The 17,588-nt window shown below is 44.9% G+C and overlaps 1 protein-coding gene across 5 annotated transcripts in view; it reads left to right on the top strand.

Moving 5' to 3' along the window:
• Positions 1-17,588, top strand: part of LOC144683610 (transcriptional enhancer factor TEF-5-like) — a 248,400-nt gene that overhangs the window by 213,406 nt on the left and 17,406 nt on the right. For all 5 annotated transcript variants that reach the window (XM_078546801.1, XM_078546800.1, XM_078546799.1 and 2 more), the window contains 3 exons: positions 12,165-12,226; positions 14,037-14,164; positions 17,081-17,254. In XM_078546801.1, coding sequence (XP_078402927.1) covers positions 12,165-12,226; positions 14,037-14,164; positions 17,081-17,254 — 364 coding nt within the window. The remainder of the gene's footprint in view (positions 1-12,164; positions 12,227-14,036; positions 14,165-17,080; positions 17,255-17,588) is intronic.

Raw genomic sequence — 17,588 nt, 5'->3', positions numbered from 1 at the left:
TGAATATGTTGTTGGAAGTTCATTTCAGGGTTAAATATGACACTTAGGTTGTGAAAAGTCTGGTTGAGTCTCGAACAGTTGCCAGGAAGAGTGCTGTAGTCTGTAGCTTGGGAACAGAGCATGATGAAAACAATGACTCAGTCTTCCCAATATTTAATTGGAAGGAATTTCTGCTTATCTGGTACTGATGTCGGATAAACAAACTCAAAATGTAACAACAATGGAGGAGTCCAGAGAGGTGGTGGTGAAGTAGAGCTGGTGTCATCAGCATACATGTGAAAAGTAACGCATGCTTTTGGATGATGTCAGCAAGGGGCATCATGAAAATGAGAAATCGGAGGGGCCAATGATCAATCCTTGAGGGACAACAGAGGTGATGGAGCAGGAAGAGAAGCCATTGCAAGCGATTCTCTGGCTATGATTAGATGAGGTGAGAGCAGTCGTTCCCCCCACCACCCCCGCCAAGATGGGTGACAGTGGAGAAGCGTCGGAGGAGGATGGTGTGGTCACCCGTGTCAAAGGCTGCTGACTGATCGAGAAGGACTGGAAATGGACAGTCACATTTTTGTCATGGTCACCTAAGATGTCATATTGATGAGAGCTGTTTTGATACCATGTCAGAGGTGGAAACCTGATTAGAGCGATTCAGTCAGAGTTCTGGGAAAGATGGGCACAGATCTGGGAGATGACAATATGCTCAGGGACACAGGAGAGAAAAGAGAAGTTGAATATGACTCAGTTTGGGTTGATTGTTTGCAAGGACAGTGGGGATTAGGGTCGAGGGAGCAGAAGGTGGGTCTCGTGGACAAGGTGAGATTGAAGATGGCATATGGGGAGATGGGAGAGAAACTACAGAAAGATGTAAGTTCTGAGCTAGGGTGAGGAAAGCGAATGGGTGACCCTTGGAGGCAGTTTGGTCTGGTGGGCTGGCAGAAGGGAGGGAAGGGCAGAGGCAGCTGATCGGATAGTTTTGATTTTGGTGACAAAGAAGTCCATGAACTCCTCACACTTATTGGTGGAGGTGAGAGGGGTTTAAGAAGATTTGCAACAGAGGAAAGAAGCCAAGGGTTACCAGTAAGCTGGGTGCCTGGCCCATTTAATTAGCATTAGTGCTGGATCCATCTTGCAGCTTAACACTTGTTGTTTGCAGATAGGTGTGTGAATATATTGCCTGGACTTGCATGGTCCAAGTTGGCTATCCCGGTATTGCATCAGTCGGTTGGGCTGTGTAGTGTCAGGATAGGGCTCCTTCACAGCCTTCCGAGATATGTAGCTGGGAATGTCAATGTGGAAGCCATTATCTAGAGGATGCACGGTGCAGGTTGTGCTGAAAACCGCTGGCGGCAGCAAACAGCGCGAGGCCTCCGTACTGCCACTGACAAGCTCACTGCTAAGGCGATTAAAAATAAGTGCCTGAAAGTATCGATATTGCTGTTAGCTTCTGACTTTTTAAAATAGCATTCCTGCAACTCCAATTTTTTTTCACGTGTGAAAATCAATTTAGGAGCATAATGATGAGTTCAGTTGCTGTAGAAATTTGCGTTTGGGCCCCAAACAAACTAATAACATTTATATTGACTCACGACTGGGGGAAGGGGGAAGCAATGTGATTGCAAATAACCCTGGCCTGGACTTTGGTTATAAAATTCTGAAGTTTAAATTGGAATTTCTCCGAGCTGTTTTCACGTTACAGTGACAAGCCTTTGAATTGATTTGCTTCAATGTTTAACTTTCAGTGGGTGTAGTAATTAGGGTTTTATTTAGTGTGTAATGTACCTTTTAAGAATAATACTTGTTAGGAAGATCACATGATCTGTAGTAACCAATAGGAGAGTAGCACAGGCTACCTCAGCAGACAGTGTGGAGACAGAGTTGGATTTGAAAGCACACGTGTAGTTGCTGCTGCGTATATTGCAAATAAACTTAATGCTTCCACTTACAAAGTTGACTGCAGATCAATTCTATTACTAATAGTACAACTCGGTCACCCTACAACAGTGGGGTTTGACCCTGTGTGTTGGATCAGTTCCAGTCCTAGTTGAGAAGTTGCTCCCTGTTTATCCCATAGCATCGAAACATCAGTCTCAGCAGAGTAGAGACTAGCTGGAACACCGACCTCTGACTCCAAACAGGGGCCTAAATGGAGATGAGATTCAGAATGCAATGGCCTGTTCCTACCATCCTGCTGTTGTGTCTGGGTTCCGTCATATCGGAAGCTTCCACCTGTCGTAGCTTCGTAGCTGCCACCTGTCCAATTCTCCCTCATTGATGTTCTCTCATTGGCACCAATTCCGCCCATCACTGGGAGGACTGGTCACTGGGAGGACAGGTAAATGGAGAAGTGCTCCCATATCGGTGAGAATGGGATTGACAAAGAATTCCAGCGAAACACAATTGGATGTAGAATGCTGAGAACAAGATAATAGTATCAACTTTGACTGTATTGCATGTGTACCAGGGGCTAAGTGAACAGTCCTTGCAGAGCAACATCATTCTGGTGATTGGCATCTGCGTGTTTCTGCACTTCAGTGAATAAGATTTCATGGTTGTGTTTATCATGGAGGTGGGTGTGGGGGAATATGTTCCATCTTACTGCTTTTCAATTATTGTTTTCAATTATTGTGAGTTTAGTGTAATATCCTCTTTTTAACTGATTCCACCTCATTTTCCTCGAGATTGAATCCTGACTATACGGTGAGCTCACAGCAACATCTGATTTTTTTAAAAACTGTTTAAACACCTAGTGTTTGATTTTCCACTGGAGTTCTCCCAATAGTCAACCATAAATGCTCTTTATACAGTGAAGTGATGCTAACTTGCTGCATAAATTCATCTAAGAAAATGTGTTTAAACGGGACACAGATGTGTTGGAGAGTTTCCAGGGGAAGCCTATGCTAGGACTGTGTCCAATGTTTGAGTTGCCTTGCTATTTGCTGATTGACTGGGTTCATTGTCCACTGCATTCGGTGACCATTGGTTAGGGGGTCAATGTCTATTTTAATGGGTGACCGTTGCTCAGCAGCTAAAGCGTCTGTGACGACACAAACACTTGTTCTATTTTTAAAGTTTGAGCACAGACGAATCTTCAGAACAAAGCAGCCTCTGACACAGTTGACCACACCATCATTCTGTCTTAATCTTTTTGCAACTCTTGCACCTCTGTACTGTACTTGATGGTCATGTCCTTTTTAAAAACTGCTTGCCACTGGTGAGTGCCACTTCAAAAACCTTTGTGTTAATATACACCAACTAAATATTACTTTTCATTCACTCCCAACTCGAGGCGTCTTAAATTCCTCTATTCTCTTGCTGCAGGTGAGGGCCTGTTCAGTAAGGGATAATAAAAGGTGAGGGAAAGAGTGTGGATCGACTCGATGGATTGAGAAATAGAAACACAGAGATTAGCATCATCATGGGGTGGGAGTGGGGAGGTGGAAAGTTCCTCACAGCAGAATATTTGGCAAGTGAACACTTTATTCTTGCACGTTTTCTCCTTAAAACAAAGGAAAGTGCCGAGGTATGTTGGATGTAGGCCCCACGTTTTGAATTATGTGGGGGCTGTTCTCACTCGTTCTTTGGTGGGAGGAGATCGATTACTGTCTAGTCTGCTGAACTATACTGTTTGAAATACTGATCCCTTAGCAGATAGACTGCTGAAGTTTGACAGTCAGCTCAGTTCCCTGATGTGGCTTGAGGCATTTGTTTTTTTTTTATATGTGAAAGTCTGGTGCAAAAAGCAGAATATTTGCAATTAAAGTTTCTCTAGAGTCTTCCTTGTTGGAAAGTTTTCCATCATGTGGCGATTTAGTTTGCTGCTGCCCCTTTAAAAAAAATTTTCTTTGCTTTTCCACTTTTACCATTTTCCTTCTCTCAATGGTGCAGTTTGACCCACACTACACCACCTCAGCTGTTCTTCATGGACGATTCCAGACTGCACATGTGAGTGAGTTAAATAACTCACTCACATGACTTTGGGAATGGCCAGGCTAAGCCAAGTCTGGTCCGGTCTTCAACCTCTCTATGTAAGGTTTGCACGCACTTCACGCAAGCACTTTGCACGCAATTCGCACACACGCACTGCACGCACGCACTTCACGTATGCACGCAAAACGCACACACTTTGCACGCACGCACTTTGTGTACACTTCGCTTACACGCACTTACGCACTTTACACAGGCATTCTTGCATTTATGATTGCTAGTAAAAGTCATTGGATGGTTAAGAAGAACAAAAACGTTGGCGGGTTTAAATTTAATCCTCTAGTTCAGGGATGCCTAGGCCAGTTGCAGTCATCCTTATCTCTCTCCAGGTAAGATCAATTAACCATGCCCAGGTCAGGGATTTGATTCCACACTAAAGTACCTGTGTAAAAGTCAACCCCATGATTTTTGGCCTCAAAAACTAACTTTTCATGTACCTCATGTAAAGATCAATCCTATGTTTTCAGGGATCAAAGCCCCAAAATTTCAGAACCGAAGTATAATTTCGACAATCACATCCTCAATTCATTAAAGCAAGTTACACTTTATTTCCTCCAGTTCCTACTTGTTAATTAAGACAGCAAGAAAGTAGATCGATTTTGATTTTTGGGGAGAAACTGGAAGATCGGCGAAGAGAAATAAACAGCACACATGGGAACAGGAGGCAGGGGCCAACTTTCAGAACCAACATTAAATAAATGAACCTTGCGTCCTCAGCTTTCCTGGGGTGGAGGAGGAGAGGCTTGGACCTTGTCAGTCTGACCCTTGCAAGCGCAGACTCGTACAATTCCACTGCCCAGAAGCTGAGATTAAGGATAGGTGGCCATCAGTGTGACATTTTAGGAACAGGAGTAGGCCATTCAGCCCATCGAGCCTGCTCCGCCATTCAGTGTGATCAGGGCAATGGATCATCCATTTCAATGCCTATTTCCCACACTATTCCCAAATTCCCTTACATCATTGGCATTTAGAAATCTGTCAGTCTCTACTTTAAACATACTCACTGACTGAGCTTCCACAGCCCTGTGGGGTAGAGAATTCCAAAGATTCACAACCCTTTGAGTAAAAAAATATTCCCCTCAACTCGGTCTTAATTGGCTTCCCTCTTATTTTGAAATTGTGTAATCTTACCTGCATCTACCCTGTCTATCCCTTTAAGTATTTTGTAGGTTTCAATGGGATCACCTCACATTTTACAAAACTCTAGAGAGCGTTTCCCTAATCTCACTTCATGGGACAGACCTGCTATCCCAGGAACAAGTCTGTTGAACCTTTGTTGCACTCCGTCTATGGTAATAGTATCCTCCCTAAGGTAAGGGGACCAAAACGGCACACAGTACTCCAAGTGTGGTCTAACCAAGCTTCTATACAATTGAAGCAAGACTTCACTACTCCTGTACTCAAATCCTCTTGCAATAAAGGCTAACATTCCATTAGCCTTCCTAATAGCCCTCTGCACTCGCATGTTAGCTTTCAGTGACCAATGGACAAGGACACCCAGGTTTCTTTGTACATCTACACTTTCTAATTTCTTACCTTTTAAGAAATACTCTGTGCATCTGTTCTTCCTACCAAAGTGGAGAACCTCACATTTTTCCACATTATATCCCATCTGCCACGTTCTTGCCTGCTCACTAAGTCTGTCCAAATCCCTTTGAAGCCACTTTGCATCTTCCTCACAACAATCATCCCCACCTGGCTTTGTGTAATCTGCGAATTTGGAAATATTTTCTATCGGTGCAGCCCTTCTCTGCCCTTTCGCTGGGCCCGAGTGAGATTGAAACCCCAGGCCCAGTTTTCAATGCCACTCCTCGCCTGGGGTGGGGGAGGCCCCATTAACAAAATTTCAGAGAGTGAGAGAGTGAATAGACGGCTGGTGTGTGCATCGCTTCCCCCATTATCTTGTGGATTCTGCTGAGAGCCATGTTAACTGTGCTGGGCAGGTGTGCTTTAGTTGAAAGTAAGCCCCTCAAAAACAATACCTCTGTAAAGGGTGACCCCTTGACTTCTTGCCTAAAACATAGGTCTCAAAAATTCAACTTTTACAGTAATATAAACAGTATATTCAGCTCTTAACCCATCAGAGGGGCTGCAGTTTCCCCTTCCATCATTAGCATTAAGTAACCAATCACAACTGCAGTGAGTCTCATTGGCATTAAAATAACATTTGCAATTGATATAAAATTGAAACTGGTTCTCGTCTACATTAAGTAGCGCTATCTCTGAAGCAATTATCCTGACTTCATGGTCCTAGAATTCCAAGGGGTGATGATCCCAGTGGACCATGCCCACCAGTGTCTCCGACACTGATTCCTGACAGAAGTTGGAGAGATAGTGGGGTTGGCATCTCATTCGCTTGGGGCATGTTAGATATCAGCTGCACTTGAGGCACAATTTTTGGCGCACTGGAGAAATTCAGAGGGAGCAGTGTTTTCATAGACATCCCCACCCCAGAACCTCTCAACATTGGCAATGCTTGAATTGGCCCAAGCAAGGGGGCCAAACCAGGCACATTTTTGACAGACCTGGACCACACCAAAGGAACCCAGCTATGCCTCGGGGGAAGGACAGTGCACATCATTCTTCTTGGGATTCTAGCTGTCAGTACTGTGCTGACTGTCAATGTCATATTAATTACATTGTTATGGTTAAATGGCAATTACATTTTAAGGTTTAGTGGTAATTACATTCTTAAACAGGTGGTGGATATTTGTACATCTATAAATGGGGAAAGCTGGGACACTGGGGGGAGGTGGTGGTGGGAGTAGTGTTGACTGTGAACTAAGTCAATAAACTCTCTCCAGCAAAGAAAGCAGCTGTGCCTTAATTTTAACTTTACCAGCAGACTTGGACACTGACTGTTCAGTCAATGTAGGGCAGGCTGAGGAGACTCCAGCCCTGGTATTGCTCACCAAGCCGTCCTTTGCCTTGTAGGGCAGATTGAAGTTGCATGATGAAGACCCACCGTAACTGGTCTCCTCCCCATTCCCCTATTTTCTGTGGTAGGAGAGTAGAAGAACTGCTGGTAGCTGGCTCCTTGTATCTAGTGAATTTGTCCAAGTTAATGTCCGTGGAGTGGGGGACAGCAGTGGCAGTAATCTCAGGCTTTTGACCCTGACCTTTGCGGATGTTGCAGAAAAACAACTCCACAGACGCACCACTGAAAAGTGGTCTCAAAAGTTTTCCAGGACATTTATAATATGCAGACCCACAAACTCTTTCTTCCTGTCCCCCTAACTGTGTGGAAATCAAGACTCCTATTCTCACATGTTCTTCATAAAGACCTCGAAATATTGTTTACCTTCCCTTTCACATAGAATTTACAGGATCTGGAAACCCAAACTTGGTGTCATCTAATCATCACTCCCTGATTTCCCTCATTTTCTCTACGACAGCCATGACCTAACTGAACAGCAGTGCAGGCTCGAGAGGCTGAATGGCATACTCCTTTTCCTATGATAGATGCCTTACACTATAGGACATATCCCTTGACCGAGATAAGATGATAATCTATTTTGTGATAAAAATAGTAGATAGGTCACAACATTCCATTTCAAATTGATTGATAATCTCATTGTCAGCTGCATCTAAAGTATTAATCTGTGACATTTAGATGAAATACCTGTTGCTCCTGCAGGTGACTCTATGCTGGGGATTTACAACTTAAAGGTTTAGCTAAATATAAACCCCTAACTGTAGTTGCACCCCTGTTGTTAACCCATTAGCTGCTGTTCTGTACTCCGGGGTGAACTTTATGGAGGGATGGAATGCCAGCCTCCACCCCACCACCCTCTCCCCGAACCTGGTCGAAAAATCTATCAGCACCCCGCCGACTTTAAATCCAGCTGTCCTGCAGAAGTAATATGCTGGGGGCAGCCTTAGTTACTGTGAGACTTACACCCCCTCAGGGACAGGAAGTCCTCCGCTGAAGAGCTGCTGGCCAGTCTGTCGTCCCCACAGTGCCAGAAGACAGTAGAGGCCATTGTTGGGACTACAAGCAGTCCCCAGGAAGGAAGAAGATGGCTCCTGGACTTGAAAGTAAATCCTACATATGGTCAGCTATATATGGTCACCTGCAGCCTCTGTTTTGGATATTTTTCCCTCCCAAGCTCCCTTTTTCTCCTTGCTATGTAGGTCTCTGGTCCTGCTCCAAGCTCTGCTTCTCTGGACAGTTCAAGTTTGCCCTGTCAGACTTGCTGGCTGCTCTTCCCCCTGCCCATCCCCATGTTGCTGCCTGTTCCTAATGTAATGCTATCACCTGCTTCTGGGAGTTAGCGTCACTTCAAGGCTTGTTGCTACCTTATTTTCACAAGCCATCGCCACAATTACATAAGCCTCCCTCTCAACACGCCCTCACCCTACCCTCCCACACCCAAAATGGTTTAGCGGCCTTCGCTCTCCGTTCTCTCATGCACCCCATCTTCTCCATGAACCCCACCTCCTCCTCTTGCGTCCCATTTCCTCTTTCTGGTTTTTTCCCCTCCCTAGCCTTGCCTCCAGTTATACAACCCTTACACTCTAATCCTGTTTGACCTGAATACTGCCCTTGATCTGGATTCCACATGTGCACTACCACAGGAGGTCAGCTAGTAATTACAGAGTTGCCTTCAGGGGACCTGAATGATCTTCTCTATGACCTGTGACATTTGCATCATAGATTGTAACTATGAGCAGACTCTTACAACTGGCTGTTTCAGAAGCTTAGTTTTCCCGAAAGGATGATAACATCCCCTGTTAAACAAAATAATGTTGTAACTGCCTGAAGTATTTCAGCATAAGTTAAGATGTTCTGTAGGACCGAGCCAATGGGATTGCTGGCGGCCTTTCGAATATGTGGTAGTCAAGACAATGCTTGAATGTTAACAACATGATTGATTGAAAGTGTCAGAAGATGAGTTTTTAAGTTGTCGGGCCTCCCTTAAATCTTCCTGTACTATCTGTAAGTCTCAATGATTATGAATTCAATGGAAACAATCTTTGGGAGAGATTTAAACCAGGCTGCTAACTCACTATCAAAATCTACCCCACTGTGCTGGGATTGTGCATATGCTTATTTTTAAATTCATTTTTATACCAATCTAGTGTGGCATCAAGGAGCCCTAACAAAACTAAAGTCAATGGGAATCAGGAAAAACTCTCCACTGGTTGGAGTCATACCTAGTACAAAGGAAGGTAGTTGTGGTTGTTGGAGGTCAGCCATCTCCGCTCCAGGACATCACTGGATACTCTTTCGAGTTATCAACAGTCACAGATTGCAACTCTTTTGAGTACAATCACAGTTCTTGGTTTCCGGGAGTGGGACATGAACCCACAACCCTCTGATTTCAAAGGCGAGGGTGCTATGAACTGAGCCACAGCTGACACCTCTTATACAAACCTTGTTGGACCTTAGGGAAACTCTTTCGAGTTACCAACAGTCACAGATTGCAACTTCTTTCAAGTACAATCACAGTTCTTGGTTTTCCAGGAGTGGGACATGAACCCACAACCTTCTGATTCAAAGGCGAGGGTGCTATGAACTGAGCCACAGCTGACACCTCACTTAAAATTCTTTCGAGTTATCAACAGATCGCATGTAACTCTTTTCGAGTACATTCACAGTTCTTGGTTTTCCAGGAGTGGGACATGAACCCACAACCTTCTGGTTCAAAGGCGAGGGTGCTATGAACTGAGCCACAGCTGACACCTCTATGCCAAATGTTTTATACTCTTTCGAGTTATCAACAGTCACAGATTGCAACTCTTTGAGTACAATCACAGTTCTTGGTTTTCCGGGAGTGGGACATGAACCCACAACCCTCTGATTCAAAGGCGAGGGTGCTATGAACTGAGCCCATAGTGTCCTCAGCTCAACCATCTTCAGCTGCTTCGTCAATGACCTTCCTTCCATCATAAGATCAGAAGTGGGGATGTTCGCTGATGATTGCACAATGTTCAGCACCATTTGCGATTCCTCAGATACTGAAGCAGTCCATATCCAAATGCAGCAAGACCTGGACAATATCCAGGCTTGGGCTGACAAGTGGCAAGTAACAATTGCGCCACACAAGTGCCAGGCAATGACTATCTGCAACAAGAGAGAACCTAACCATTGCCCCTTGATGTTCAATGGCATTAGCATTATTGAATACCTCACTATCAACATCCTGGGGGTTACAATTGACCAGAAACTGAACTGGACGAGCCATATAAATACTGTGGCTACAAGAGCAGGTCAGAGACTAGGAATCCTGCGATGAACAATTCACCTCCTGACTCACAAAGCCTGTCCACCATCTACAAGGCACAAATCAGGAGTGTGATGGAATACTCCCCACTTGCCTGGATGAGTGTGGCTCCCACAACACTCAAGAAGCTTGACACCATCCAGGACAAAGCAGTGCAATTGATTGGCACCACATCCACAAACATTCACTCCCTCCAACACTGACGCACAGTGGCAGCAGTGTGTACCATCTACAAATGTACTGCAGGAATTCACCAAGGTTCCTTCGACAGCACCTTCCAAACCCATGACCACTACCATCTAGAAGGACAAGGGCAGCAGATAGATGGGAATACCACCACCAGGAAGTTCCCCTCCAAGTCACTCACCATCCTGACTTGGAACTATATTGCCGTTCCTTCACTGTCACTGGGTCAAAATTCTGGAACTCCCTTCCTAACAGCACTGTGGGTGTACCTACACCACATGGACTGCAGCAGTTCAAGAAGGCAGCTCACCACCACTTTCTCAAGGGCAACTAAGAATGGGCAATAAATGCTGGCCTAGCCAGCGAAGCCCACATCCCATGAATGATTTTTTTTTTAAAAAGGCCGACAGCATGTGTGACAGAGCCAAATTGAAGAGTGTGAGAGACTATGATATAGAAGGTGTTGTTGAATGCTTCCATGATTTGCAACGGAAATGGGGAGTGGAACATGTTGTCTTGGAAACGGCGGGTCAGGCCTTGGAATGTGGAGATGTGAGGATGGATGGTTATGCTGAAGTATATTTTGATTATGTTTTGTGGATCATGGAGTGTTTGTATACGGGAGGTTAATTATGCAAAATCCTTGGAAGTTTATTGTACATGTTGTGTAGAGGGACGAGGCTCAAGTGGATCAGATGGCCTTTTTCTGTTGTGCTTTCTTTATGCAGCATGTGTGAGGGTTACTCACAAAACAATTCCGTACGCAGGGAGAATCTGAGCAGCATGGTAATTATTGTTTATCCTTTGCACAAGTGATTTTTTTTCATCACTCTAATTCCTTTCCTTCTCTTTTATCCCTTCACACCCTTTATAACCAATATCCAGGGGTCATGTGGGAAAGTTCATTTGTGGATGTCAATTGTGGACAAGTCTGAGCCCTGTTCTGATGGTTGCCGCAGCTGAATTGCTTGGTGGCACTTGACGTCTGTGCCCACACAAACGAGGAAGGTCCCTTGGGCAGACTCTGGATGTATTCCAGAAGGTTTCATTACATGACTTCCCGCCCCCAAACCCTGGCCATAGGCTGCCACGTCCACCCTCTCAGTCCACCACCTCCCCACACCAATTGGAAAGCGAATACATCATTTTGCCGACAGGATGACTTATTGACTTGATTCTTCATTCAAACAGCCTTTACTCCATCTCCAATAGTATTATAACTAAAATAGAAAGAAAAACTTGCATTTGTATAGCAGACATCTCAAGGTACTTCACAGCCAATGAAGTTAAAAAATAACATTTATTTTAATGCAAATTTATTTTACTCCTTGGTTACATTGTGATATTATAATATGACAATTTTTGTCCTGGAGATTCATCTTTAATCCCTGGAGACTCGAGGGTTGGCGATCCTATGCGAGCCGGCTGTGGCTGTCCATGGGACTCTCCCTTGGTTGGATATATTTGCCCCGTAAAGTTGTCGTGGGAATAGCAGACATTGTTCCCACAGAGGGTGATGGGAAGAGTTGCTCAATCTTGGGGGTTTGGTAGCCCACCTGTGTGTCGACTGGTGAATTCCATTTAGCTTGGCTAAGATCAGAAGCTGGCTGTTAAGAAAGTGTGCCGTTTTGGTGGACCATGGAGAAAGTCAGCCACATTGAGCTAATCCGTCATGGGACTGTGGTGCTCCATCCTCTGCCCAGCACTTCCCCCACCGCCAGTACTGTCCGCAGGCACTAACCCACGTGTCTTGTCTTGTTCCTCTTGCAGTGTGAAGCCCTTCGCCCAACCATCATACCCTATTCAGCCAGCGGTACCGCCATCCATAGCAAGTGAGTACACTGACCCCCAAGCAGCGCACATTAAGATGCAGTTCAAGTAAACTAGCTGCATCCAGCAAGTGGGAGCAAAGATCTCATTCATGTTCCTGGTAACTTAACTGCATAATGACACCAGTTGATCTGGGACTTTGGGAATGGGTGGGAGGTGGCGTGGAATACACTTTGCTAAAACTCTGGTATTAGTTTAACTCCGTTGATAGCGCTCTGGCGTATGGGTCAAATGGCCTTGTGTTGGAATACAAAGGGGTGGAAATTAGGTTACATTTACATAAAACTCTGGTTAGAGCATAGAGTACTGCATCTGGGCACTGCACCTCAGAAAGGATATGTGCACTTTGGAAGGTTACTGGGGGATAAAGGGCTTCAATTATGAGGACAGGTTGCATAGACTTGGTTTATGTTCCTTTGAGTATAGGAGATTAAAGGGTGGTCTGGTTGAGATGTTTAAAATGATTAAAGGATTTGATAGAGCCAACCTATTTCCCCTGGAGGGTGCAGGGAGGAGTCCTGAAGAAGGAGGTGTAACCTTAAACTTAGAGCCATTCAGGGTGATGTTAGGAAACACTTCTTTACACAAAGGGTAATGGAAATGTGGAACTAGGCTGGAATAATTATAAATTTCAAAACCGAGAGGGATAGATTTTTTCCTGAGTGAAGGCTGTTAAAGGTTACAGAGCCACGGCAGGTAGATGAGGTTAAGATACGGATCAGCCATGATTCAATTGACTGATACCAAGGCTGAGTCTTCATCAGTGAGGTGGGAAACAGGAGCTGGGTTTATCTTCGGGTCAGGAACCAGCCTCCGGTGGGAGACTGATTAAATTTAAGATTTTCATGTGGATGAGCCCTGAATTGGCAAGAAGGGTTCCCTCTCCAATTAAGGGAGGGCTTTCGAAGCTGGAGGGCCAATCGAAGGTCTTGCAGCTTCAGGGACTTCCACAACTGCAGTACAAGGGAAATGCTAGAGCAGGAGTGTCAATAAGAAATTGCCATATTGGTCACCTTTTTTAAAAACTGTACTAAAAAAATAGAGAATGCAGCCAAGTCACTATCCTGGGTTGGGCCAGAGTGGGGGAACCCCTCTATAGGGTGGCTTTTGGCTGGACTTCTACACCAGGCAGGCAGAAAGTCAATAATACTGGAACAGGAGGATCTTCCTCAACCACCTGGGCTACACTTTGACATTAGAACACTTTAGTCTCTTCCCATTATCAGTAAATGGAATAAACCTTTTCATAATCCAGGCATGCCGCTGGGTGCCCACCGTCAGGTGGTTGATCTGCCCCCAGTTGCATTGAGAAACAGTTGGCCTCCTGTTCTTACCTTCAACAAGGCTTTTCACAAGCATAATTGGCTGCCCATGTTGTGGGGGGCAGGCTACCTTGCAGGCTGAAATGACTGGTGACCTGACACTGACAGGCCGGCCAGAGCCGGTATTTTCAGACACCCCCAAGACTTTAGCATTGAGCTGACACTCCAGTGTTATATAATATGTCCTGCCAATAGTCTGTTTGGAGCTTGCGGTGAGAGAGTTTGCCTCTAACCGTGCTGTAGCACCACTTCTCAAACTGCTAGCACTGTTGTGTTCTGAGAGGCACTGATCGGGCAGGCTAACGGTGAACAGAAGAAAATTGGCTACAGTCACATTGTGCAGTTTAGGAATTCCAACACTCTGTTAACATTACAGCCCTTAGAACACCGGAATGGAGGAAAGTTCTGCTCAGCTGAAAGTTAGTTTTCAAATATTGAATGAATGGGGACTCAGTTTGGGTTTAATTTTACTGTTTTGTTTCTTCCATAGGTTATGAGCCCTTGGGCCCTCTCTCACCAGCTACTATCCCAGTGTGGCAAGACCGAACCATCGCCTCGTCTAAACTCAGGCTGCTGGAGTACTCTGCCTTTGTGGAAATGCAGAGAGACCCAGAGACGGTAAGAAACAGTTCCCAAAGTAACCCTGACCCTTTCGTTCGGCTTGTGTAGATGGTCACAACTCTTCTCTCTGTTTGGTTCCCTTTTTGGAAGGAGGGGAATACAATAATTTCAAACTCATGGGCAAAAGTTCAACCCAGTAAGAAAGAGAGACTTGGATTTTTATAGCGCTTTCCTGACCTCAGGATGTCCTAACACTTACAGCCAATTAAATACTTTTGACCTGTAATCACTGTTGTAATGCAAGAAACGTATCAGCCAATTTATACACAGCAAGCTCCCACAAACAGCAATGTGATAATGACCCAATAATCTGTTCATAACTAATGCCAGTTGAGGAATTAATATTGGCCAAGACACGAGGGAAGAATTCCCCAACTCTTCTTTGAATAGATCTTTTACTTCCACCTGAGAGGGCAAACAGGGCCTCTGAGAAATAACAGCTCTGCACTGTCAGCCTAAATTTTGTGTTCAAGTCTCTGGCGTGAGACTTAACCCTCAACCTTCTCACTCAGAGGTGAGAGTGCTATCTGCTGAGCCATGGCTGACAGCCAAAGGTGCCAGGTTCCATCCTTGGCCAGTGTTCAATTAGTTCTCAATCAGGCCAGTAGTTGGAATGTACGATCCCATCCGGAAGGTATTAGTGTGTGGATGTCGATTGACAACGTGATGAAGCTCGACTACAAAGGACTTTAAATTCTGTTAGGGTGTTGCTCTTCTCTGTCTCAGCTTGTTTGGATAAGGAGCCAGAAATGGCTGTTGACACCTTCGGGGGAGAAACTCAGGTGCCTATTAATTAACCAGATGAGAAATTATTTTGTAGCAAGAAGCCGGGTCTTTCACTGCTTCATGTGAAGCTCTTGCCTGTGCTCACCCACTACACATCCTTGTACAGTCCAGAGAGCAGTGTTGGGGGACATTTGATTAAAGACACTGGCCTGCAGCTGCTACTATGTTGCATTTGTGGAGGTCTCAAGCTGCTTTAAGGAGACACAGAATCTACGGAACTGTCAGAGACAGTGACCAAGATCAGCCCAGATTGAAACCAGAGAGAGGTCACATGATCCAGCTGTTGGGCATAAAGTATACTGGATTTTAACTAACAGTCAGAGAGACTGCCACAGGGGCAACAGCCTTATCCCACCACTTTTTTTCTCTGAAACCTCTCTCATCAAAGCTAAGCTGTTTGTGATTAGAAAACCCACTAGAAGACCTCATTGCTACAAACAGAGTTCTTAAAGGAGAAATCCAAATCAATGCCACTGTCTCCAAGAGAAAAGAGAATCAACCAGCCATGATGGTAGTGACTGCTCCAGTGTGAAACCCATGTACCAGCAACTACTGACCCCTCCCCACCCACCCCCCCCAGCTCTCCAGATGTTCTTCTGCCCACCCAAATTAAATAAAAAGAATGGGCAGAAGAAAGAAAGACTTTCACTTGTATGGCATGTTCAGAATGTCCCAAGCACTTTACTGAAGAGTGAAATAATTTTGAAGTGCAACCTGTGTTGTAATGTAGGAAACGCAACAAATTTACACCCACAAACAGCAATGAAATAAATGATCAGATAATCTGTTTAAGGTTGTTTGTCCTCGCCTTCCACACCATAAGACTATTTCACAGATCATCCTCCGCCATTTCCTCCGCTCCAGTGTGCTGTCACCACCAAACACATCTTCCTCTGCCCTTCCCCTTCCAGCATTCAAAAGGGGCTGTTCCCTCTACAACACCCTGGTCCACTCCTCAGTCAACCCTAACACCCTCTCCCTTTCCTCGGGCACCTTTCCATGCAAGCACAGGAGATGCAACACTTGCCCTTTCACCTTCTCACTTCTCAGTGCCCAAGGCCCCAAACACACTTTCCAAGCTAAACAGCGATTTACATGTACATCTTTCAACTTAGTATACCGTATTCACTGTTCACCATGTGGTGGTGTCTACACTAGGGAGACCAAATGCAGAATGGGTGACCGCTTTGTCGAATACCTCCATTCGGTCCACAAACATGACCCCAGGCTCCCCATTGCTTGTCATTTTAATTCTTCACCTTGCCGCCATGCTGACCTTGCTGTCCTCGGCCTGCTGCAAGCTTAAGAAACAGCAGCTTATCTTTCGACTCGCACTCTACAGCTTTCTGGACTCAACATCGAGTTCAACAACTTTAGAACATAACCTCTGCCTCCATCTTTTTCTGTGTGCTTTATTTCCCTTATTTTTGTTTTGCTGGTTCAGTCTTGATTTGTTTCTTTCTTTGTCCCTTCATGTTGCATTCAAATGGTTGCTATGTGTCCTCATTTGGACACAACCTTTGTTTTTATTTACTATACCCATCACCACTTTCTTTGGCTGTTGCATCATGAAATCTTTTGTTATTTAATCTCCCTTGCCCTCCACCCTATCACAGACCTTCTCCTTTGTTCTTCTTGCCCCCTTCCGCCTTCCACTAACTTAAAAACTCTTTCATCAGGACTGAAGAAAGGTAGAAATGTAAGGTCGTCAATCTAAAACGTTAACTCTGTCTCTCTCCACAGATGCTGCCTGACCTGCTGAGCATTTCCAGATGTTTTTGTTTTTGTTTCAGATTTCCAGCATCCGCGGTATTTTTCTTTTGTGTCCAAGGTGTTGGTTGAGGGATTAATATTGGCCAGGATGCCAGGGAGAGCTTCCCTGCTCTCTTTCCAAAATATCGCAGTGGGATCTTTTATGTTCACCTGAGAGGGCAGGTGGGGATTTGGTTTAATGTGTTAGCCTAGGCAATGCCCTTGAGTCCTCTCGATTTGTACTGGAACCCATGACCACCTGACTCCGGCGCAAGTGTTCTCCTAATGGGCCACAGTTGAGTGGAAGTCAGGTGGTCTTTGGAGGATTGGCAAGTAGTAATAAAAACTAAACTAGACCCATCTCTTTGTTTGCAGTATAACAAACACCTCTTCGTACATATTGGTCAGACAAACCCATCCTACAGCGACCCTTTACTGGAGGCCGTGGATATCCGTCAGATCTACGACAAATTCCCAGAGAAAAAGGGCGGGCTAAAGGAATTGTTTGAGAAAGGACCACAGAACGCCTTCTTCTTAGTAAAGTTCTGGGTAAGATTTCCCCTTTTCTCTCACTCTTGTTCTCTGTCTTTCTTATTGAGGACCAAGTAAACATCTGTGACCTTCTTATTGGTCTCCTGGGCCCAAAGCGACAATGGAAATGGCAACTGACTGATGCTACGTGTCTCAATAACCCTATTTAAATTGGTTTTGTGCTGACATCAACGGCACTGCTGGAGAAAAGATCAGAGCTAGTCAACAACAACAACTTGAATTTAATTAGTGTCTTTAACCTGGGAAAACATCACAGGAAGCTTCACCTAAGTGTAATTAGTCAAACCCAGCACTAAATTCTGCACCACGGGTGACCCTCTTCCTGTCTTTG

The sequence above is a fragment of the Cetorhinus maximus genome, chromosome 8, assembly GCF_964194155.1.
Source record: "Cetorhinus maximus chromosome 8, sCetMax3.hap1.1, whole genome shotgun sequence".
Lineage (NCBI taxonomy): Eukaryota > Metazoa > Chordata > Chondrichthyes > Lamniformes > Cetorhinidae > Cetorhinus > Cetorhinus maximus.
The sequence above is the reverse complement of the archived record's forward strand: the minus strand, read 5'-3'. Positions and strand labels throughout refer to the sequence as shown.